General features: G+C 47.5%; 1 protein-coding gene across 2 annotated transcripts in view; it reads right to left on the bottom strand.

Annotated features, from left to right (window-relative positions):
* ANAPC1 (anaphase promoting complex subunit 1) overlaps positions 1–25,077 on the bottom strand; it is a 614,893-nt gene that overhangs the window by 291,459 nt on the left and 298,357 nt on the right. For both annotated transcript variants that reach the window (XM_069234703.1, XM_069234704.1), the window contains exons 30-31: positions 15,480–15,614; positions 14,453–14,535 (exon numbers count right to left, since the gene is read on the bottom strand). In XM_069234703.1, coding sequence (XP_069090804.1) covers positions 14,453–14,535; positions 15,480–15,614 — 218 coding nt within the window. The remainder of the gene's footprint in view (positions 1–14,452; positions 14,536–15,479; positions 15,615–25,077) is intronic.

Raw genomic sequence — 25,077 nt, 5'->3', positions numbered from 1 at the left:
ATTCGTTATCTGAAAAATTCCCCAAAGCAGAGACCCTAAATAGCCAGAAAAGGAGGTTTGGCTACCTAGGAAGGAGGATAGGCTAGTAAGAAAGGTAAGAGCCTATCCGAAGGAGTCTCTGACGTCACCTGATGGCACTGGCCACTCAGAACAGTCCAGTGTGCCAGCAACACCTCTGTTTCCAAGATGGCAGAGGTCTGGGGCACACTGGAGGAGCTCTGGGCACCTCCCCTGGGAGGTGCCGGTCAGGGGAGTGGTCACTCCCCTTTCCTTTGTCCAGTTTCACACCAGAGCAGGGCTGGGGGATCTCTAAACCGGTGTAGACTGGCTTATGCAGAGATGGGCAGCATCTGTGCCCATCAAAGCATTTCCAGAGGCTGGGGGAGGCTTCTCCTCCCCAGCCTTCACACCTATTTCCAAAGGGAGAGGGTGTGACACCCTCTCTCAGAGGAAATCCTTTGTTCTGCCTTCCTGGGCCAGGGCTGCCTGGACCCCAGGGGGGCAGAAACCTGTCTGAGGGGTTGGCAGCAGCAGCAGCTGTAGTGCAAACCCTGAAAAGGCAGTTTGGCAGTACCCGGGTTCTGTGCTAGAGACCCGGGGGATCAGGGAATTGTCTCCCCAATGCCAGAATGGCATTGGGGTGACAATTCCAAGATCTTAGACATGTTACATGGCCATGTTCGGAGTTACCATTGTGACGCTATACATAGGTAGTGACCTATGTATAGTGCACACGTGTAATGGTGTCCCCGCACTCACAAAGTCCGTGGAATTTGCTCTGAACGATGTGGGGGCACCTTGGCTAGTGCCAGGGTGCCCACACACTAAGTAACTTTGCACCCAACCTTCACCAGGTGAAGGTTAAACATATAGGTGACTTATAAGTTACTTAAGTGCAGTGGTAAATGGCTGTGAAATAACGTGGATGTTATTTCACTCAGGCTGCACTGGCAGGCCTGTATAAGAATTGTCAGATCTCCCTATGGGTGGCAAAAGAAATGCTGCAGCCCATAGGGATCTCCTGGAACCCCAATACCCTGGATACCTCAGTACCATATACTAGGGAATTATATGGGTGTACCAGTATGCCAATGTGAATTGGTGAAATTGGTCACTAGCCTGTTAGTGACAATTTGGAAAGCAGAGAGAGCATAACCACCGAGGTTCTGGTTAGCAGAGCTTCAGTGAGACAGTTAGGCATCACACAGGGAACACATACATATAGGCCACAAACTTATGAGCACTGGGGTCCTGGCTAGCAGGATCCCAGTGAGACAGTAAAAACACCCTGACATATACTCACAAACAGGCCAAAAGTGGGGGTAACAAGGCTAGAAAGAGGCTACTTTCTCACACTACCGACGTCGGGAGCGTCGATAATCAACCTGGCGCCGGGGAAGGTCTCAAAGGTGCGACCGCTGCCGGTGCGGATCCGCACACGGATCCGGAGGTGACCTCGGTGGCCGGGCCCGAAGCCACCGGCGCAGAACCCGAAGGCCCCTCAGCCGAACCCCTTGGGCCCAAAGGTGCTGTATCGGGGTCGGCCCACCCAAAGATGAGGCGCATGGCCTCGTAAAACTCCTTTAGTTGGGCGGGGGTCGCTCCGGCAAACTTGGGACGACACTCGGAGCACGACTTCGGATCGTGGTCGAGCTCGAGGCACCACAGACAAACGCGATGAGGATCCGTCACCGACATCATCCAATGGCAGTCCTCACACGGCTTGAACCCGGTCTTCGGGGACATCTCGATGCACCAAATCGTACACCAAAAACTTCGACAAAATGGTCGAATTCGGCCAAAAAATTGCCTAGGGTAGCTCTCTTCGGATCAGCGCGTGGCGCGGAAAGAAAATAACTGAAATCACTGCGCAAGGGCAGCATCTATGTACTACTCCCGACGTCATCACGGCGAACACGACGCCTGCGGAGTCGAGTGACGCTACCTGCCGTCGCGCAAGGGTATTGCTCGAAGAAAAATCTCCGGATCCAGTCTGACGCCTGGGGGAAAATTCTAAGGTAAGGAATATGCAACTAGAAATCTCTATCAGATATTGGACTTATGCCTCCTAACTAGACCTGAGTGCCAGTGGCCCAACTCTAAAGTGTACGTCAAATTAGCTATACCTCATTGAAAATGACTAACTTCCCTGCAAAGTCCCTAGTAAATGGTACCCTGGTACCCGGGGCATTTAGGTCAGAGGGGTACCCGAGGGCCTGCAGCACTGGTGGTGCTACAACGGAGGTGCCCCCAAAAAAAACAAGTCTCCCAGTCCGCCCACTGCAGACTGATAGAGCAGCCATGCACAATTAGTCAGATGTTGCCATTAAAAGCAATGGCAAAGCCACCACTTTTCCTATGGGTATATATACACACAAGTCACCACTCTGGAAGGCCTACAGAGCCCTAAAGGCAAAATACAACATATGACAAACAGGACATGGGTTCTGCATGGCCTGACAGTAAAACATGCAAAACTGCATTTTTTTCTGTGGAAAGGCTTGGTCACCCAATTGGTGAGTTCAGGATTAAACGCTCACCCCCTCAGCTGTGCTAACTCCGAAACAGTGCAACCAAAGAAGGCACTATAAGGTATCATACATCTCAAAACATTAAGCCCGACTTGTATCTCAAATTGAACTTTGCTGCCTTTAGAACTCCAGTGTCTTCCCAGGCACACATGGAGCCTGCTGCATGAGACAGCTTTCTGCCCCTCTAGAGAGATGTCCCAATGGCCTCAGAAAAAAAATCAATGAGAGACTGCAGGCCAGGAAGGTGTTACCTCCTTCTTGCAGGAAGCCACTTTCCTCCCTCCTGCAGAAAGCCACGTAAGTGTTAGGCCCAAAAGGCAGGATGCAAAGATAAAGCCATCTTTGAAGGGAAGATGTGTAAAACCAGGGGGGGGGGGGGGGGGGGGGGTGGAGGATGCTCCATTGTTGATGTAGGCTGGCATGGGAACCAGAGAGGGGAAAACAGTTGCCAAACTGGTTTCCCCAGAGGCGTGTATCCCTGAGGAAGCCAAACCCGAAGGTGGGCTAGGGAGGTCCAACCACCGATGGAGGGGTCTTGCCAACTTGGGGATGAGCAGAATGGCGCATCCTAGGATAGCCAGATGCCATATTCCACAGTAAGTGGTCACCAGGTGGGGGGGAACCCAGTAGCTCATTAGCTTAAAAGCACGACCTGCACAGAGGACACTTCACAAGCATAAAGGGGCACCCTGGCATCCAGACCTCAGATCTTGACTGACTTGGAAGAAGGACCGAGAAGGACTGCCCTGCTGCAGCGAGGGACCAGCAAAGAGAGGCTGCAATGGAGAGGACTGTGCCTGCGGCACTCTGTGGGTAGTGAAGAAATGGACTGTGCCTGTCATGTTCTGCTCAAGGAGAATCTGTCTCTAGGGCCCAGTCAAGTTAAGAGAACTCTAAGGGAGAACTGACTGGCCTCCAGTTTTCAGCACAGAGACCCAACAGCTAAAGAAGCCTGCATGAGCAAATTGGTAGCCCAAAATCTTCAAGTTGCTACTACTTCCGCCGTGCAGCAGAGGACCAAGACCGATACACGGAGTTGTACCCGAATTTGCTGAAGCCGGGAGTGCTGCTGCTGGTTTACTGGGACCCTCAGAAGGCAAGTTATCGACTTAGGAAGGATAGGCCTGTGACTGTGACAAAGGGCGACTGGTAGTTCAGTGGCAACAGTACTTCGGCCACACCGGACAGGAGTTTGTGGAAAGTTGACCATGCAAACTGGACCCACTCACCATCTTCATGGACTGAGGAATTCCTGCATGAAGACCCCATCAACTGCGTCACTTACACAGCATCCTTAGAGCATCTTCAGCCTTCATCCCTTGTATTAGGACCACTCCATAGGAATCCATTGCAATGCAGATAAAGGGCCTGGAAATGCCGAACGACTGCTTCTTCTGGGAAGGGAACTGCCTCGCTGTAGGAAACTGAGTTCTGGTTGCAGAAGCCCTGCACTTTTTGCCTGGTTTTTGAAGCAACTTTGACTGAAGTGCACTGGTTTCCTGCTAACCAGGTCCCGAGTGCTAGTGTTCCTTCCCCAAAACAAGACACCTGATCACTTAATCCCCAAGTGGCCAGACCCTTAAGTACCTCTAGGTCCCTAGTAAATTATGCCTCTGGTACCTAGGACAGGGGTACTAAAGAGAATCCCCCAAGAGCTGCAGCACAGCTTCTGCCAGTCAAAGGGATCCACCACCAAACTCATACAGATTACCACTGCAGGCTGCATGACAAGGTGCTCCAAAAAGTGAAAACACAACATGGCACACACTTGTGTGCAATGTCCCCTAACACTTGTAAGTCACCCTTAAAGCCCTACGGCGGGGTGCATTTTATTACTATGTCGATTCTTAGACATAGTAAGTAAACAGGTAAACCATTTCAAATATATGTGCTGGACACTGGTCAATATGAGTTCCCCAGCCAAAGGGTGAAAGCCTGCTCTGGCAGGGGTGCTAACACACCCCTCCCAACAGGATGACCTGAAAATCTGCATTCCAAGGCAGGGGAGCTTCAAAGAAGCCCACCATCCTTGGTATGCAGATCTAGATTCCCTCAGAAGGGAGATGCCGACCCCCCTGCTCTAGGGCCGCTTTGGCACCTGGAAAGGCAAGAACATTAGCTATGCAGGAGGCGTGTTGCTTTTGGGTGATAGAATTAAGCTTTCTGGGACAGGGTGTTGCCCACTCCACAAAGAAAGTGGTCATCTAGGGGGCGTAGTAACCCCAGGGGTAAGTAGCTGATTGGCCACTACCCTTCACTCCCCTTAATGCTCCTAAATTGAGTATTTAGGGGACCCCAAGACACTAGCACCTCAGATCCGCTGGACTACAGAAGAAGGACCCGAAGAGCCCCGAAAACAAGAACTGAGGGGTAGCAACTGACTTGGCCCAAACACCGCAGGCCTGCCTGCTGTACTCAACAATTGTACAAATGAGGCCTCATCCTGCAGCTATTCTGCCTCCAAAAGCCTGGGAGGACTGCCAACACCTCAAGAAGTAACCTGGATCTCCCTCTGAGTAGGGGACCTGCTTCCCTGCACCAGACAGGCAGCAAAGATGACTCCCAATGACTAGAGAGCGCCAATACCAGACATCATCACTGCACCCATGTCCCCTAGCTTGATTTGAAGTGGGCCTACTGTGCCAGCATGGTCCCCAGGCTCTCAAGAGCCAAAGTCCACCTTGGGTTTGCAAACAGTGCACTTTCCGACGACACCTGCCACCTTTTCCTGCAGGCCCCCTCCAACTGCAAGCATCACCTGCACTAGAACCCGGCGCCAAAAGACACCACTGCACCCGAGCTCACCAGCTCAAGAAGAAGTGGGCCAATGGTGTCTCTACGTGCCCAAGGATCTCAAGGGTTAAGCTCCACTGTGGGTTCCTCCGGACTGGCCGCCCAGTCCCTGCTTGTAGACTCTTTCGGACTGGAACGATTTTAACTGAAGTTAATCTGAACACCCAAGACCGTAACACACTTCTGCACCCGGAAGCCCCAGAGCCCCCCCCCCCCCAAAGGTGAACTATTGGTGAGGCCTTGGACCTTGCCCCATACTTTACTCAAGCCCAGAAGAACAGTCCTGTAAGTTGTTGATAAGTACCTGCATGCAGTGCCTGTTTCTTTCCCATAGGAAAACATTAGGGCATCCGAGGCTGAAAAGCACCTCTGTACCCGGATGCCCCAGTGCCTCCCGAAGTGACCTGTTGTTGCTGCCTTGGACCTTGCCCCATACTTACCTTAACTCCAGAAGATGGGCCCTGTAAGTCTCTATATGAAGTATTAAGTATATATTTTTCCCCCATAGCATAACATTAACACTCCGAAAATTGCACTGTCAACTTTTGAAGATTGTAAAATGTACAGCTCGAAAAGTACTCACCCGATTCTGATGAACTTGGTATCAAAATTTATATAAAAGTGGTTATTGTTATAAAATGGTGTCAGATTTCTTTATTGTGTGTGCTTTTGTGTGTGCAATACATGCTTAGCACTACCTTATGATATGCCTAACTGCTCGCCCACACTACCACAAAAGAGCATTTGAGGTGTCATTTGTGCCTCTGTAATTCCTCTGGGGTTTGCTTGGACTCTTTACACAGTGTACCTCTTTTTGGTCCACTATATAAGGAGTCAGCTTCCTACACTTGCTGGTCCGCCTGATTAGCTCCCTGTCTGAATCAGTCGCCCCAAGTACTTGTAAGCAGCCTGACTGACACTTACCTTAGTTTTCTTTGAAGAAGTTCCTAAGTGTCCAATTCGTTGACTTTGCAAGGCTTGTTCATTGTTGAGGAAAACTGCTTTGATTTATTATTGCTTGTATATATTTGTTATAGTGTCTAAAAAGTTATGAAAGTACACTATCTTTATAAATTGGTGTCCCATTTCTTGAGTGTCTCTTGGTACTGTTCAAATGTTTTACACTTGTTCCTCTGTGTAAGCCTTGCTGCCCAGTGCCACAGCTGCCCAGGGTTCAGCTGATCGCTTGATCAACGAAACCCAAGGGTCTTTAAGGGGTTGGTAAGTGTATTACACAGTGACATTGCAAAATCACACCATACAAAACACCACTTTTCCTCACAGTGCCATTGAGTCAGGTCATCAGCCTTAGTGTTATAGAGCCAGAAAGATGATTTGTCATCATCCACAATCTGTGCTGGTGCACCCAAGACCAGTCTCGGCACCTCCTGCAGAGAGGCTGAGACCCTAATCCTCCTTGCTTATTGATATACCACACTGCAGTTGTATTGTCTATCAAGATTAGGACTGACTGACCGTAAAGGAAAAGAAGGAATGCCTTGGGCACCAGGCAAATCATTCTCAGTTCAAGCAACAATTCCTGCATTGCTGGTGACCATAGGCCTCTGACCTCCAGATGAGCTCCACCACCCCTCCTTCCCCAAGAGTGAAAGGATCGGTTACTTGGGAAACCACCCTCCTTGGTTAGGTTCTCCACCAAACCCCACCAAGTAAGCTATGCTGTAAGCATCCTCGCAGATCGTTAGTCTGACTCCTCTGTGTTGAAACAGCTCCCTGCAGAAGCACCAACTGAGTGCCTTCAAAAGCCAGCAGGAATGCATGACCAGGAAGCAAGAAGCCATCAGAACAAGCAGGCCTATGACACACAGGACTGAAACAAGAGCACCTTCCTGAAAAAGCAGCAAACAGGGCAAGGATGTCCAGTATTCTCTGTGCAGGTGAAAATGCCTGCTACAAGATGGTATCTAGTACTGCCCCTATGAACAGGAGGCGCTGGAGCAGCTTCAGGTAAGACATAGGATCATCAATGAAGAAGCCCAGGATGAGCAATATAGAGGCTGCTGACTGAGCCAATTTCAAAGACCTGCCTTTCAGTAGCAACTCGTCCAGTTAGGGAAAAACCTGCAATCTCTGACCTTCGGAGAAGGGCTGCTACCTTTGCCATCATCTTCGAAAAAGACCTGCAGTGCTAATGTCAGGTGTATGGGAAGAACCACAAACTGGCAGTGAATCAAGTCCACCACAAACCCCCAAGTACCTCCTGTAGAACATCTCGATTGGTATGTGGATGTTGAGATACGCATCCTGTAAGTCGAGTGATACCATCCAGTCTCCCAGTTCCAGCACCAGAAGAACCTGACTTAGGGACAACATCTTTAACTTCTCTTTTTGAAGAAAAAGGTTCAAGATCCTGAGACCCAAGATTGGATGAAGACTACCACTCTCCTTGGAAACAGGGAAGTACTAGGAGTAGGCGCCTTGAACAATTTGTTGCTTTGGTACAAACTCCACAGCTCCTTTCTGAATAAGGGCTGCCACTACTTGCTGCAGCAGTAGAAGGCGGTCTGAGCCTGGAGGTGAGGTCCATGGAGGGGACTAGTTGAAGGGAGGGGAATACCCTCATTCTATGTTCTCTATGTCCCATGAGTCTGGAGTTATGGCCTTCCAGGACTGTGGAAAAGAGGACCTCTGGCCTTTCACCATCTCAAGTGCCCCAACAAGGACAAATTAGAGCTGCTTCCCTCTGGTAGCCTGGAAGAAGGAGAGAAGGAGAAAATGGGCTGAGGAGGGGATTCATCCGTTCCAGCATCCCCTTTACTGCCATACAAAAGGGTTTTGGGCATTTTACCAAGCAAGGGCTGCCTGACAGTGGCAGAAATTAAGCCCTCTACTGAAGCCACAAACTTTTTGAAATCCCTGGCTTATTCTCTTCTAGGGATGTAACTCTAGGGATCGAGTAGTAGCTGTGCCGTTCTTGAAGAGCTCTAAGTCGGCCTTTTTTCTTAAGTTTTTGGTGCCACTGAATGAAGTATCCATAAGTTTGGACTGGACATGATTCAAGAACCCTGAAGCTCACAGCAAGGCATGTCTTCAAATCACCAATGACATCCATGAAGCTCTGGAAAGCCAGCCCACACTGTAGATACTGGAATTTATAATTTGCCCCAAAGGCGCATGGCCATACCGCATGAGATCCACAAAGTACATCAGAAGTTCATCGGGCAATTTAGGAGGAATGATACTGGCCATGTCCCATAAAGCATGAACATAGCTGCCTAGAAGGCATGAGGTGTTAAGGGACTTATGGCTGAGACTCCCAGAAGCAAAGAAATTATTGGACCGTGCCTCAAGCCTTTTTGATTTGCTATTGGTCAGAGCAGAGGATAATGTTCCTAACAAATGTTTGGAGGAGGAAGAGGCCTGAATAACCAAGCTTTCAGGGGAAGAGTGTTCAAACAAGAAATGGGGATGACTGGGTGCTGGTCAATACCTCCTGGCCATCATTCCATTACTTTCTGGAGTGGATTTGGGCTTAGACCAGGTGTCAAGAACTGTTTCCAGAGGGCCTCATTGAAGGAGAGCAAGGGTTCTTATCAACAGGAAGGTTGGCTGCAATACCACAGTTAAACTATTGGCACTAGTTTCTACCATGGGCGAGGGGGACTGAAGTCCCGAAACTCTTGCTCGGTGATGTCTCAAGTCCACTGGCCTCAGCCAGCTTTAGAAACTCCTCAGGAATCTCACATGTCTCCTGAGTCTTACTGGTCCGAATCCTTGCCAAAGAGGTTATTTAAGTAACAGTTTTTCTCCTTATATTGTTGTTTTTCTGGGAGGCATGTGCCCCCTTTCCTTGACCTCAGAACAAGCTCCAGAAGCTGTGAAATCAATATCAGCTGGTTCAGAGCCGGTGGCAGCAAAAGCTTGGCTGTAATCCAAGTGTGCTTCTCTGGGGGCACCAATGGGGCCAAACTTCACTGGCAATAGCAGCAAGCTCTCCATGGTAAAAACCTGCTGGTGGAAATTTGAAGACAACCAGAAGGAGCCCAGCCTGAACACCTCAAACATGGCGTTCACTCAAGGTGCTGGATCTGAACCAGGTGCTGGAGAAGCAGGGAAAGGCTGGTGCCAGTTACTAAAGTTAGTGATAGCGCTGGGACCTCCTCCAGTGTCAGTTTAAAAAAAGGTTTGATTTCAACCAGCGACAAAGAAGAGCCTGAGTGGGCAAGAGAACCCCTCATAGACTCGCTTATCGTCTCTCCCCACTACTGTGTCTCCTTTGTTTCTTATGTTTGTTGTTGGAAGATCTCAACATCAATGACTCCATTTGACGTAAACCTCGATTGTGGCATCAATCTTTATCTGCCCCTTCTGTCATCTTTGGCTTGGGCCATTAGGTGTTTAGCCTTCCTTTCTTTAGTGGCCTTTGGATGCATACTTTGGTATTACTCGCAGGGGTGACAGTCATGCCCCTAGTCTAGACCCCAAAGGCAAACATCATGTGGTCAAATGAGACATCTGCAACCCCTTTTCCCTCCCAGTTCTTAATGGGTCTAAAAGTGTAGGGAAGTGCCTCTTTTGACATGGTCACTTTCCCCACTTTTTGCATGGTTTCTGGTGTAATTCCGACTGAAAGTGCACTGGGTTCCTGCTAACTAGGACCCTAGTGCCAGATCTCTCGCCATCAAAACTGCACAGTCGATTTTCCTAATTGGCAAAAATGTTAGCACCCACTGTAAGTCCCTAGTAAATGGTACCCCTGGTACCTAGGGCCTGGGCTACTAAGGAGGGTCCCTAAGGGCTGCAGCACAAATTGTGCCACCCAGTGGGACACCTTACTAAGCGCATGGCAGGCTGCCATTGCGGACTGCATGTCTTGGTGCAGACAAAAGCAAAAACACAATATGGCACACAGGGGATGTTTGGTATCACACATCTCAAATTAATAAACCCTCACTGTTGCCACGGAGGGTCTAATAATAATTGCACCAAGAGTGCACCTTTGGGGTGCCCCCTGAAAACCTACCAGCTACTAGTGTGTTGACTGACTGGAACTGACCAGTTCAGCCATCTCAGATATGTTTCTGTCCCCCCCTAGGGTGAGAGCCAGTGCTATTGAGGGCAAGAGACAAAAGCCTGCACTGAACGGGGGTGTTAGCACCTCACCCAGGCAGGCTGGACATTCCAGGGCTGAGAGCTTCAAAGGCCTAGCTGCCTTTGTAATGCGACCCAGGTTTCTCCAGATGGCAGAGATGACCGACCTCCCCCCCCATCCTTACCCCACTTTTGGCAGCAGAACAGGCAGGAAAATTAGACAGATCAGGAGGTGTGCCCACTTCATGCCAGTCCCACCCCTAAGGAGGACAAGCTGAAGTGGACACTACTTTTTACCATCCACCTCGTTTGGGAGAAATTAGGCCACTAGGGTTAGGGTTATGCCCACTTCCCAGCAGAAGTGGTTATAAGAAGGGTGTTGTCACCCTAAAGGTGGTCAGTCCATTGGCTCCCACCTGGCACTCTCTGTAACACTCTTCAATGACTATTTAGGTGGCACACCTGAACCGTAGAACTCAGATTCTGATGACCTAAGAAGAAAATTACACAGAGGAGTCACACCTGCAGAAGAGGAAAAGAGAAAGCAGCTGGCTTGGTACCAGCCCCACCGGCTACCTGCTGACCTCAGCGGATTCTGCCTAAATAGACAACTTGTCCTGCAGCTGTGCCTCCAAGAAACCCAGGTGAACTGCCCACCTCCCACAAAGACTCAGATTCCTGTAAGCAGCGGATCTGCTCAGCAACAAAGTCTCAAGAAAGGACTCTGCAGCCTCTGGAACAGCAAAGACCTGACACCCGAAGTGACCTTTGCACCAGACATCCACGACCCATGGTGAAATTAACCAGTGGTGCCAGGAAGGTTCCCCAGCTGTCCTGAGTCTGGGTCCAGTGTGGTCTCACCCTCTTTGACTCCCACAAGTTGCCTGCAGTCTCTGCACCCAGGCTCCCTCTGCCACGGCCTTGTGGTGAGAGAAAACCCAACACCTACAGCAACCTCTGCACCAGTCGCCCACGACCCAACCAGAGGTGTGTCACTGGTGCAAATGACATCCCCCAGCTCCCCTTGATCTCGAGTCCACCCCGGGTCCCCCCTGCTGGACTCCCCTATGATGCCTGCAGCCTCATTACACAGGACCCCCTGACCGCGAGTCTCCCAGTGGAGAAACCAGTTGCCTAAGGACCCCTGCAATCATCACCTCTGGGCCCTGGAGAAAAGGACCAAAGGTACTCCTACATCCCTGAGCACCCCAAGTCTACAATCTACCTGTTTGTTGACCACAACTGGCTTCCTAGCCACAGCCTGCAGCTTGTCTTCACGAGGACCAATTCCCATAGAAAATCACTGGGCACCCGACACCTTGCTGCACCCCTGCACCCAGCCTCCCCAGTGCTGCTCAGAGTGACCTTCTGGTGTGGTTCTGATCAGTGCCCAATACTTATCGTAACTCTCTGAGATTGGCCTTGTAAGTCATTGTTAACCATGTGTTTGCTGAACATTGTTTTCCTCTATAGGTTAACAACTCTGAAACATTTAAAAAAAAGTGTTTATGCTTGAAAACTTACTAACCTGGTAACAAAGTTCTTGGGTTTAAAGTATATATAAACAAAAGGATTATTTTTCTAATTTGATCTTGGACTTATTCTCTGAGTGTGTGTCTCATTTACTGCCTCTGCGAGTACAACAAATGCTTAGCACCACCCACCGATAAGCCTAACTGCTCGCCCACACTACCACAAACCAGAGCATTAGTCCTATCTACTTTTGCCTCAGAAACCAATTGGGGATCCACTGTACTCTCTGCACAACATACTTCTTTTTAGTCCATCATATAGAGAGCCAACTTTCTACACTGAGCGTTTAGGGAGCAGCATTATTGCTGTTGCACTTTTTTGTTTAAATAAAGAAAGCTTTTTGTAAGATAGAACTCTCTGCAGAGCTCTGGAACATGCTGAAGGTGTGAAAAAAGGAGACTTGTGCTGTATTGACAGTGGGGGTGTTTTGTAGTCAATGTGACCCCACAGGATAACCCTTCCAGCGCCTGAACAAAGCCAGTGCCCCCTACTGTTGAAGGAGAGCCATGAGAAACACTTTCCAGACAAGTCTAATGCCAGGACCGATACTCAAGAGCAAAGGAATCTGCAGGTCGGAGAATTCATTAGAAAGGAAAGGTTCGAACTACGCATGCAAGCATGCATGTATGTATATTTGCATGTATTTATGTATGTGGTATTTCTTTAGCTCAACCCTAGCAGCGTTGTGTACAGAGTTAAGGACCACATACAGTCAACCAGTGATATGAAAGATAAATGGTTTGAGGACTGATAAATTACTGTGATGTAGTGTTCTAATACGGAAAATCGGAAGGGGTCATGGGCTGCTATATTTAAAGCCCTATTTAAAGCCTTGAAAAATAGGTGGGAAGAAGAAATCTGTGTGGGGGAATTGCAAATGCTGATTGGGGCAGAGTATGTGCTTTGGTACAAGAGCTCTCCAATAAAGCTAGATTTAAACTGACCCATTTTAAATGTTTGTACAGACTTTACATGAACCCACAGAAACAACATTCGATTTACCCACAGAAACAACATACGATTTACCCCCATAAACCCTCTACATACCTAAAGAGCAAAGCACTGATGCTACATTCAACCTTGAGCCATGGGCTATGAAGCGCTGATGGAAAACTACAATGACAATACGATCAATTTTAGGCATCAATACTGGTGGTCAGAGGACCTATTTGGCACTGAGGCAGGACTAGCCAACAGGAGTCTCGTTGTGAGGCCTCCTAACTGCATGGATCCTGAAGGATCTCCAAAAGGAGTTGTTGCGCAAATAACCACATCATTGTCCCATGAAACACAATCTGTAACAAAGTTACCCTGGGTCCAGAAAACTTGTGCTGGCACAGGGCAGCACCAGCGACAGGCTCTGCGGAGTGGCTGAAGGAGCAGGTCCTGGAAACACAATGAAGGCCCTGTGCCCTCTCAAGGGACTTAGAGGTGCAGGACAGACTACAATCCCACTTGGACAACTTATTTTTCTTTGACTTACCTGAAGATCTTGACCTCGACAACGACTTGATGCGGGAGCAGCTTCAGAATTTGGACCATCTTCCTCATGCTTTGACCAATGTAGGGTCTTGTTATGTCGGCAGACAAATAACTTTGTGCTCCCGCATGGCCTTTGGGTGCATCCATCAAACACACAAAAGGTGATGGAGGATGCTTGCAATAAGTCTAACACTTGAAATCACTTGGGCTAGCATTTCAAACCACTGTTCTTCTGCCCACCATGCCATCTCAGATTATAGACCCAGCCATATGCAAATGAGCCTCGACCCTGTACCAACAGGAACAGTCTAGTTCGAACTGCCAAGCCAGGTACTCTCTAAACCGGAACTCAAGCAACCCGAGACCGGTTTCAACTAGATTAGGGCTGTTCAGTCAGGTGTTGCTTAGTTACAGTGGCACAGTGAGCAAAGACCCATGTCTGGAGATACCCTTGGCTACTTCGGATGCAGCGAGGCTCAGTCGCTGAAGGAAGCCAAGTTGTGTGACGACCCCAGGGACCACAAACAGACTAAGTGGGAATCAGTCACCAACATCTGTCCGGGATATTCACGACATGGCCTAAACCCTGTCGATCTATTGGGAGACATGTATCTTGCACACGGGGGAAAATATTTAGAAAAGGGGGTGTCAAGAGACCAGTGATATCTCTGGATCTGAACGTGTAGGGGCAGAATGAAGGAAACTGATGTGAGCTCGCATGGGTGGCAGGACCACGCATATCACATCTGGTGTCAATGAGGATTCACAGACGCCACCTTCAGACACAAAGGGGAACTGCTAAGTTTTCTGGATCCAGTGTGACACCTGAGGTAATATTATAAGGTGAAGAATCTGCAGTTGGAAGTCTCTGACAGAAAGTATTAATCAGGATATGACATTTATGTAAAAAGTAATCCATATGAGACCTTTAAAATGCACAATGTGACCTAATAACACTGTAATTGAAAAAAAGAGTTGGAAAAAAACAGTGCATTCAAAAATCAAGCTATAAATGAATAAAATACACATCATGCACATCCTTTTCATAATACTTAACATACCTATTGTTGGTTTTCAGGTAGATCATGGCTAGGGCTAGTGTCGCACCAGGACAAGTTACATCTACATTTATGGAGTCACCTTCCTGTCAAAGAACAATATTTTATTAACTACGACTTTATAACATGACAAACTGAATAATCTCCCACTCATGTTTTCCTTGCCGTCTGAAGCTTGCATCTCTCCCTGGGTATCCCTGTTCAGTCACACAACATTCCAAACAAGATCATACTCTTCCACTTTGATGGACTTACAGTATCACACATTTTATCAATCTTTCCAGCTCTTCAATCAGAACTTGTTTGTTACTTATGTGTCTTAATGCAATGTTCATCAAAACAATGAAAAATGCAATGGAAGGGTAGACACAAACATCTATGTAAATCAGGTTGGACAGTATTTATTAACCTGTCTCCAACACATGAATGGAGTTCCAAAACAAAAAGCTTGCCAATATTCAAAGGCTTGTCAATAGGATGCCAAATGTTGCACACAATTTATTTCATACATCGCATCCTATAGTACCATGTCCTTTAGTAGCCTATCACTGAAGAGTTCATCCTTCATAGAGATTCTTGCAAGACAATCCATCCCATTACTGCTAGGAGCTAATGTGTTTACCTGCGTGCACACATAGGAAGGCAGTCTGAAATTCACATGTTACTAACTAATGAATTTCGAAGATGGAAGAACAAATGTCACTAATTACAGGTGCTGGCTTCCATTAGACTAATCTACACTGTGGCTCACAAGTGTACATTAAGAGAAATAATCTACTGTTATTATGACCAATACGTGGCATATAACCACAACAATCCCCAATTTGCATACCTACTAAAGCCACAAAATAATGTGGAGCCTACTTTCATGTTTTCTCACTAAATACATAATAGACCAATAGCTCGTCTACAAACTGATCAGAACATAAGGTTTGCAAGTAGCCCTATTACCTAAAGAATCTCAATTAGAGGAACCTAATAAAACTGAGAATATTTACATTTAGCAACCACATGTTTCTTAAAGAACCACCTTGATTTGATAGCTTGGGGACTTGTGTTTTTCTCTGCTGATTCCAACTTGGGAGCGCCGATGGCCTCCAACCATGTACTGGTACAGTTGCTCAGGAACGTTGAGGTCAGACATGCCTATCAGATTGCTGCCGTGCTACAGTGATGAGAAAAACACAACATGCTCAGAAACGTGATCAGGTTATTCATAGTGATTCCAAGGAGAGAAATCATCAATTTCAAAACCTAAAAGTTAGTTAAATCGAAATACTAAACATCTGAAATGTAGTATTTCCATTTGCTATGGTGTTCATGAGATTAAATTGTGCCCTGTGCAGGCTCAAAATATACATCTGGAAACATTTTCCTAAAAAGCAAAAATAATGTTGAAACCAATAAAATAATTTCTAATTCAAAGGCACTAGATATGTGGCAGGTTTTGAAGGATAAAGAATGAGACTATGTGTTGAAGGGGGAACCATTAGAAAATCTCAGTGGTTTACTGAAGTTGTAAACCTTGTTCATTAGGACCTTAAAATTACTGAAGAAAGAGATGACACCTTTATCCCCTAAAAGCCACATAACATTTCTTTTTGTTTAGTCTCCACTAATAAAACTTAAATTTTATGGGTATATATTGATGTCATCTGATTACACTGCAAGTGAAGCAAAATACTGATGTTAGACCAGTGGTAGAAAATACGAGGCAGGAAAGACATCAAATGTGCCTCTCACAGCTGCACACATTTATCTTTGAATTCGGCCCCACCATGGAAGCATCACCTAAAAAAACAGCCTCTTCAAACCTTTCTTGCCTAACCAATACATTTCTACTTCTAAACAAAGACTGATAAGCTATATATGCTCTTTAGCTTTGCTGCTACCTATCTACAAGTACAAATTCCCCTTGTAATAGTTTATAGAAAAATCTCTTGCAGGAGTGTGTCCATTTTGGCATGGTTAGTCTACCACCCCCCTCCCCCCCACCACACACACACACATTTTGCCTGATATTGATGCTGACTTGATTGAGATTGTGCTGAGATCCTGCTAACCAGGCCCTAGCACCAGTGTTCTTTCCCAAAACTGTACCATTGCTTCCACAATTGGCAGACCCCTGGCACACACTTAAGTCCCTTGTAACAGGTACCCATGGTATAAGGGCACTGGGCCAGGGAAGGTCCCCAAAGGCTGCAGTGTTTAGGATGCCACCCTGGGGGACCCCTCACCAAGCAAATGCACACTGCCTCTGCAGCTTGTGTGTGTTGGTGGGGAGAAAAAGACAAAGTCGACATGGCACCCTTCTCAGGGTGCCATGCCCACAAACCAATGCCGAAGGCAAGGGTGCACTACCCCACAGGTGAGGGTATGGCTGCATGAGCAATATGCCCTAAAGTGTCCACGTCCATTCTCAGACATTGTTAGTGCAGTTTGGCCATATAAAGTCCACAACTCCATAATGTCTTCATTGCAGTCTGGGAAGTTTGGTATCAAACTTTCCAGCACAATACACCCACACTGATGCCAGTGTTGGATTTATTGAAAAATGCACCCAGAGGGCATCTTAGAGATGCCCCCTGTATTTTAGCCAAACTTCGAGTGCAGGACTGGCCAGGCTGTGCCAGCCTGCCACTTCCAGACGAGTTTCTGACCACATGGAGTGAGAGCCTTTGTGGTCTCTGTGGCTAGAAACAAAGCCTTCACTGGGTGGAGGTGCTTCATACCCCCCCCCCAGGAACTAGAACACCTGGCGGTGAGCTTCACAGGCACAGGCCTCCTGTTACAGTGCCCCAGTGCACTCCAGCTAGCGGAGATGCCCGCCCCTCGGACCAAGCCCCACTTTGGCAGCAAGTCCGGCAGGAAAATTAGGGAAAACAAGGAGGCGTGATTACTTCAGCTGGAACCACCCCTAAGGTGTCCAGAGCTGAAATGACCCCCGCCTTGCAAAATCCTCCATCTTGGTTTGGAGGACAGGGACCAATAGGATTAGGCCTGTGTCCCCCTCCCCAAAGGGAGGGGACACCGGAAGGGTGTAGTCACCCTCAGGGACTGCAGCCATTGGCTACTGCACTTTGACCCCTGTAACGTCCCTAATTTCCAAGATTTAAGGGCTCCCCTGTACCTAGCTCGCCAGATTCCTTGGCGACCTCAAGAAGAAGAAAGAAGAAAAGAAAGGCTGCTAAGCTGACCCCCCAGTAGAGAAGCCTGAAGACACCAACTGACGTGGACCCAGCCCTACAGCCCTGCCTCCAGCTTCTGAAGACCTGCAACCAAAGGGCGACGCATCCTGTAGAACCCGGAGACCTCTTAAAACCCTCAAGAGGACTGTCTGCACCCCAGAGGACCAAGAACTCCCTTGGACAACAGCCTTGTCCAGAAAAATACCAACAAAGGACTCCAGAAACACCCAGTATCCACAAGTCCTGCCCACTCTGCACCAGACGCCCACGCCTGTGTCCAGGTGGCCCAAACGACTAGAGCAGGTCCCCAGGCGATTCTGATCTAGTGCCTACCGTGGGTTGACCCCTCCTGTCCAACACAACAGCACCTGCAGCCTAAATCCGGTGGACCCCCCTGACCGCAACAGAAACCTGACGAAGATTCCCGACGCCAAAAGGTACCCCTGCACCCGCAGCCCCCTGACCTTGGGGAATCAGACCTTCGGTGCAGTAACGTCCAGCAGACGACCCTCCTCCTTGTTCAGCCTGCAGCATCTTTTGTGACCCCCGGGGTCCCCCTGTAGGAAAGCATTGGGAGCCAGATGCTGTGTTTGCACCCTACACCCGGCCACCCCTGCCCTGTTGAGGGTGAGGGTGTGTTTGGTGCTGACCTGTGGCCCCCCCGCAACCTCCTGGTGCTCCTCGAAACGCCCCCCCAAAGGTCTGCCCTCTGAAGACACGTGTACTTACCTGCAAGCAGGCCTGATTCCGAGTGCCCAGTCTCCATCGAAGCCCATGTTACATCAACCTCAACTTTGACCTCTGCATCCGGCCGGCCCCGTATTGCTGGTGGTGGGTGTTTGTAGTTAACTTAAACCCCAAACTGTGGACATCCTACACCTGGAGATTGGAACTGTAAGTCTGGTACTTACCTCAAAACTGTGCTAACTTTTCTTCCCCCCTATAACTGTCTTTGAAAAGGCAACTTTTGAAACAGATTATTGCTATTTATTCGAAAAACGTATACCTTGCCAATTTGAAACAAACTGGCACTGATACACATGCTAGATACTTACTTGCAAATGTACTTACCTGCAAGTTGAATCTTGTGGTTCTAGAAATAAAGTAACAAAATATATTTTTGCGATGTAAAAACAATTGGCCTGGAGTTAGTCATTGAGTGTGTGCTTCATTTATTGCCTGTGGGTGTACAACAAATGCTTTGCACTACCCTCTGAAAAGCCTAATATCTGGAGGGCCTGACACTTACATTTCAAAGGCTAGTGGCCTGCCCTCACACAATGGACTGCCAAACCCCGTACTGGGACCCTGGCAGACAGACCTGTACTGAAAGGGGGCCTTGTGCACTTCAAAACTACTCTTTCAAGTATTCCCCACTTCAAAGGAATTTTCGAGTATATAAACTGGGTCTCTCACCCCACCAACTCAGACAGTTCTGAACCTGCAACCCGGCAAGAGGAACATCCTGGATGCCCAAAGGACTCATCTGGACTGCTTTGCTGAGAAGACTGCTGCCCTGTTGTCACCCTGCTGCCCTCTGACTTTGCTGAGAAGTGCTCTCCAAAGGCTTAGATTGAGCTTGCCTCCTGTTTTCTGAAGTCTCAGGGCAAAAAAAAACGTCATCTCTTCAAGGAACTCCTTGTGCGCCGAAAATCACCGCACATCGTGACGGAAATGATGCACAGCCTGCCTTGAGACGAGAAAATCTACGCACAGCCGAACCGGAACGACGCAGCCCAACTTCCTGAGTGAAGACACGACGTAGCGCCTGCCGTGCAATAGAAAATTAGACGAATCGCCTACCAAATCGACGCAACGCCTGTGACTTCGTCCCACATGCCCAGAATTTCGTCCCTGGGTGTCAAAAAGATCCTCGCATCGCAGTGCCTGCACACCGGAAATTGACGCAAAGCCCCTTCCAGCGTGGAAAGAAACAACGCAACATCTGTGCCGCGCCGGAAATTCATCCCCTCCTCTGCGGTCTCTGTGCATGTTATTTTTTTTTTTTTTTTTTTTTTACACAAAACAGGTACTTTGTGAAACCAAGAGACAACTGTTGATTTCTAAGAGTTAAGACTCTTTAATCTTGCAAAAGTGATCTCAACTTGTGCTAATTGAATCTTTATTGTTTTGACCTTAACTTAACCAGATAAATACCTTATATTTTTCTAAACCTGCGTGGTGTACTTTTGTGGTGTTTTCACTGTGTTATTGTACGATTTATTGCACAAATACTTTACACATTGCCTTCTAAGTTACACTTGACTGCTCAGTGCCAAGCTACCAGATGGTGGGCACAGGATAATTTGGATTGTGTGCGACTTACCTGGACTAGGATTGTGGGCCCTATTTGGACAAAGGTGGATACCTATGCCAACCTGAGACACCATTTCTAACACTAGTTTTACAACATGAAAGAAACTCCTGGCGCTAAAGATCAGCTTCAGCAGAATCTCGCAGCGTTTTTCTGTAACTGCAGAATTTTGCAGAGTGAACCTCTGCAAGTTCCGCCCAGGCCGTTTTAAAAGTAGACTCTGGGGCCAATGATCAGCCCCATTCTGGAGTATTTCAAAGGTAGTAACAAGTTAGAAAGGAGTCACAAATGTATAAAATAATATGCTAACAGCCTTTGAAATATGTGGGTTTTGCCTGAATGTTTATGCTTCAAAAGGAGAGTATGTTACATCCTTTCCAGGATCTTTAGTTTCACAAAGCCTACTCGTTGACTGGGAGATCATAGCAGGGATATTTCACAGGCAATCTATTCTATCAGAATTCTCCAAATGAATTTGTGAGCCGACTACTGGGTAACTGAAGTTCCCAGTAACTATTAGATTTGTCTCACTGTTGTCTTCTATGCCTCAATACTATTCAGTAGGGTTTGTAGATTTTATCTGATTGAGTCAGGACGTATGTAAAAGTTATAAAGCACCTATTTTTGAGATGCATTTACCATTCTCATTCTGGAAGGACATTTTGCCATCTAAATGTAATTTGCTTTCACTGCAAGTTTATAGATGAGAACACACAGGGTCACAAGAAGAATCCAGCACTGTTTTACCTTACAAATAAATCTCCAAATGTACAGTCAAATCAAAATGACAAAAACCCTAATCAGAAAAGGATACCCACAAACACATAACTATCATAAAACTCACCTGCATTACTAGTTACTTACATCACAAGTCATGAGAAGGATGTATGTGCAGAAAATAGTAGGAAAGTGGACTTTGGTCTCTGGGCATCCTGCAGAGGGAGGGTGCCAGGGAGGCACCAGTTTGCACAGACTACTTAATCCTCTGTGAGAGCTGTAGGGGTGGGCAGATGCCAATGTGTCCAGCCTACTTCAACATCTGCGAGGCCTGTTCGAGTGGGGCTGGGCTTGCACCAGTGTGCATCATATTCCCTACTCAAATCCATTCTCTATTCACTGAGAGAGGCTGCAGGTGGCTGTCGATGTGCATTCTAATAGTTCAGGTTTTCCAACAACTCCAGGAGACTACTGAGACGGAAGTGGAGAGTGGTGAAAACAGTAGAAGAAAGCACCCTGTCATTAGCCACTCAAAATAAAAATATGACAAGCGATTACTGACATACGTGTCCTATTACAGACATGTTCTGATTGCAGAATGTGCCTGTTATAAGAAAATAATGTCCAGACATAAATCTCGAGATTGGCAACTCAAATTTGCTATGAAGGTATTATCTTTGCTTGGTAAGCATTATCCAACTGAGCAGGAGTCCCTATTTTTCACATATAAAGGTAATGTCATCAATTTCAAACCTACATCCTGGCAAGATTTGAGATACATGGACAATTCCAACAGATTAAAACAACAACAGACTTGGCCGCTTCGTTTTAAACTTGAAGAGTGACACTAATAATCTGGCATATCTTGAGATACATCTTGGACTGCCTACTTGAGTGCCACATACTGGCATGGAGGGAGATAACCTTGGAGAGAATACGATATAGAATTTGTAACTTGTACATCAGACAATGGATAGATAAAGTTAATTAGCTTTCTTAATGAATTAATAGTGAGCCATCTTCTCCTCCACTTCTATTAAGAGATCCTAAAAAGCATCACTAATTTGATTTACTTTTAAGCTAATTTTTTTACCTCCGAACTGTTAAGCTATGCCAATATGCTAAAGAGGGCAGGTCATGCTTTACAAATAGACTAAGACAAGGTATCTTGTAAGCTCCTATCTGCTATTTTAGACCCTACATATCACTGTGCAATGTTAGTCACTGTAGAATGCAAATGAGGCTGGCAAGCTCAGCACTGCTGAAGCAGTTGACACCTAGGTACATTAGAAGGTGTACTTGGCAGTGCCTCCTGCTTTTAAGGTCTCTCCAAGAACACCACATGCATGGTCTGTTGAGACCTTGCTGTCTTGCAGTGGACTTAGAACCTGCACATTTGTTACCACTAGTTGACTTCACTGTCATTTGTTTTCTCGCTTATTTGTAAGCTTCCGTGGCCTTTCCTTCCTCTTCTTCTGCTTGTCCCTCCCATGGGGAATGGAGGAATAAGGTTTCCCCTTCAACTACCAATTGTTAAGGCCCTACTTTGTACTTTTTATTTAAGCACTCTAAGAGAGTATGTGTGTTTCCCAGCTGTCTCCATTGTATATTTCTTCCCCCTCTGTGTTCCTTTCTCGACATCCCTCATTTACCGTTCTTGCTTCCCCACCAGCCCCTTCTCTGTTTGTCCTCCCTCCCAACCCTGCTCAGCCTCTGTTGTCCATGTTTCGCAATTCCCTCCATTGTCTGTGTGCTTTCCCCAGTCCAACCATCAGCTATCCATTGTCAGAATTCTTCCACGGTACCATCCAAGTAACCTTTTGTTCTCAAGTTGCTGCTCCAGCCCCTTCCATCCTCCAGTGCCCAGGTGCTTCCCATCGCCTCCTGCCTACCCTTTACTGTCAGCTTGAACAAGCCACTCCAGCCCACCTTCAGTGGCCAGCTTGTTTCACTATCTCCACACCCCACACTACGTTGTTAGCTTGCTTCTCAAGCTCCTTTAGACCACCCTCTTTTGTCAGATTGCATTAACTTTGATCCAGCCATTATCCATTGTTAGCCAGCTCTTTTATCCCCTCCCACCCTCTGTTGCCTGATTGCAATTCCAGTCCCTCCGGTCTATCCTCTATTGTCTATTTGCTCCAAAGCCTCCTGCATCCCCTCCATTGCCTTTGTGCTTTCGCATTGTCTCGTATTTGTCCTTGCCTCCCCCGAATCCTTCTCTCTTCCTCCCTTTGTGTTTCCACTTACACCAATCCACTCCTCATTTGTTTTATTTAAAAAAGTGCAATAGTGTTGGCCACTTTAGAACACTTTTTTCTTCAAATATTGTAGTTATGCTATACAGTGGCCATACCGCTGTGCAGCATGGCAAAATCATTGCAAAGCCAATAGCGCTCGTAGGTGAGACCTTTGGCTTTGCTAATGCTGGTTATAAAGTGTTCTGATTCAGAGTGTGTGCCTGGTAGGAGGGAATTTCATAACTGCAGAAGCCACAGAGAGGTAGCCCTAGCATATCTCTATTTAAAGCATATGATGCATGGCCTGTCTAAGGGAATACGACTTTCCCAAAATAACCTGAACCATTTTCATAGAGCCAAAAGATCCCAGAAGAGACCTGTAGGAGGCTGGCCTGGCTTGTAGTGGGTACCGAAGGTACTTACACCTTGTGCCAGGTCCAGTTATCCCTCATTAGTAGAATAGAGGTGTTTCTAGCAGCTTAGACTGATAGAAGGTAGCTATGGCAAAGCAGCTTAGGCTGAACTAGGAGACATGCAAAGCTCCTACTTTACCACTTATATCATATGCACAATATCATAAGAAAACACAATACACAGAGTTACTAAAAATAAAGGTACTTTATTTTTATGACAATATGCCACAAGAATCTCAGTGAGTACCCTCAGTAAGAAGGTAAGTAATATGTTATATACAAGTTATATGTACACAAACCGCAAATAGGTAAGTAAGAGTCAGAAAAGTAATGCAAACAGTGTAGAATTACAATAGGTTGCAATAGGCAAGCATAGGTCTAGGGGCAACACAAACCATATACTCCAAAAGTGGAATGCGAATCACGAATGGACCACAGACCTATGGGAGCTTGCAGAGGGTGGCTGGGACTGTAAGAAAACAGTCAGTGTGTCCAAGATACCCCACCCCAAGTCCCTGAAAAGTAGAAGTAAAGTACACCTACTACCCCAAAAGAGCACAATAGTCGTGATAGGGGGATTCTGCAAGAACAACAAACACCAGCAGTGCACTGAAAACGGATTCCTGGACCTGAGCACCTTCAAAGCAAGGGGACCAAGTCCAATAGTCGCGACAGTGTCCAGGGTGGGCAGGAGCCCAGAAAACCCCGGATGAAGGTGCAAGGAAGCTGCCTCCGGATGGAAGAAGCTTGGAATTCTGCAAGACCGAAGAGGACTAGGAACTTCCCCTTTGGATGGAAGATGTCCCACGTCGCGATGAAGGGTGCAGAAGTGTTCCCACGCAGAAATACAGCAAAAAAGCCTTGCTAGCTGCAAGGGTCGCAGTAGAGGTTTTTGGATGCTGCTGAGGACCAGGAAGGACCAGGATGTCGCCCCTTGGAGGAGGAGACAGAGGGGGCGCTCAGCAATTCAGACAGCCCTCACAGAAGCAGGCAGCACCTGCAGAAGTACCTGAACAGGCACTTGGAAGATTTGTGAACCAGAGTCCACGCAGAGTTACAAAAGAGGGTCCCACGACGTCAGAGGCCAACTCAGCGGGTTGGGCACTGCAGGACGGAGTGCTGGGGACCCAGGCTAGGCTGTGCACGAAGGAAATCCTGGAAGAGTGCACAGAAGCCGGAGCAGCTGCAAATCACGCAGTACACATGTTTGCAGTCTAGCGTGGGGAGGCAAGGACTTCCCTCCACCAAACTTGGACTGAAGAATCACTGGACTGTGGGAGTCACTTGGATAGAGTTCCTGTGTTCCAGGGACCACGCTCGTCAGGATGAGAGGGGAACCAAAGGACCGGTGATGCAGTTTTTTGGTGCCTGCGTTAGCACGGGGAAGATTCCGTCGACTCACGGAATATTTCTTCTTGGCTTCTGGTGCAGGGTGAAGGCAGGCGACCCCCAGAGCATGCACCACCAGGAAACAGTCAAGAAAGCCGGCAGGATGAGGCGCTACAATGTGGCTGGTAGTCGTCTTGCTACATTGTTGCAGTTTTGCAGGCGTCCTGGAGCAGTCAACGGTCGATCCTTGGTAGAAGTCGAAGAGGGAGTTGCAGAGGAACTCTGGTGAGCTCTTGCATTCGTTATCTGAAGAATTCCCCAAAGCAGAGACCCTAAATAGCCAGAAAAGGAGGTTTGGCTACCAAGAAAGGAGGATTGGCTACCAAGAAAGGTAAGAGCCTATCAGAGGGGGTCTCTGACGTCACCT

The sequence above is a fragment of the Pleurodeles waltl genome, chromosome 5 (assembly GCF_031143425.1).
Source record: "Pleurodeles waltl isolate 20211129_DDA chromosome 5, aPleWal1.hap1.20221129, whole genome shotgun sequence".
Classification (NCBI taxonomy): domain Eukaryota; kingdom Metazoa; phylum Chordata; class Amphibia; order Caudata; family Salamandridae; genus Pleurodeles; species Pleurodeles waltl.
The sequence above is the reverse complement of the archived record's forward strand: the minus strand, read 5'-3'. Positions and strand labels throughout refer to the sequence as shown.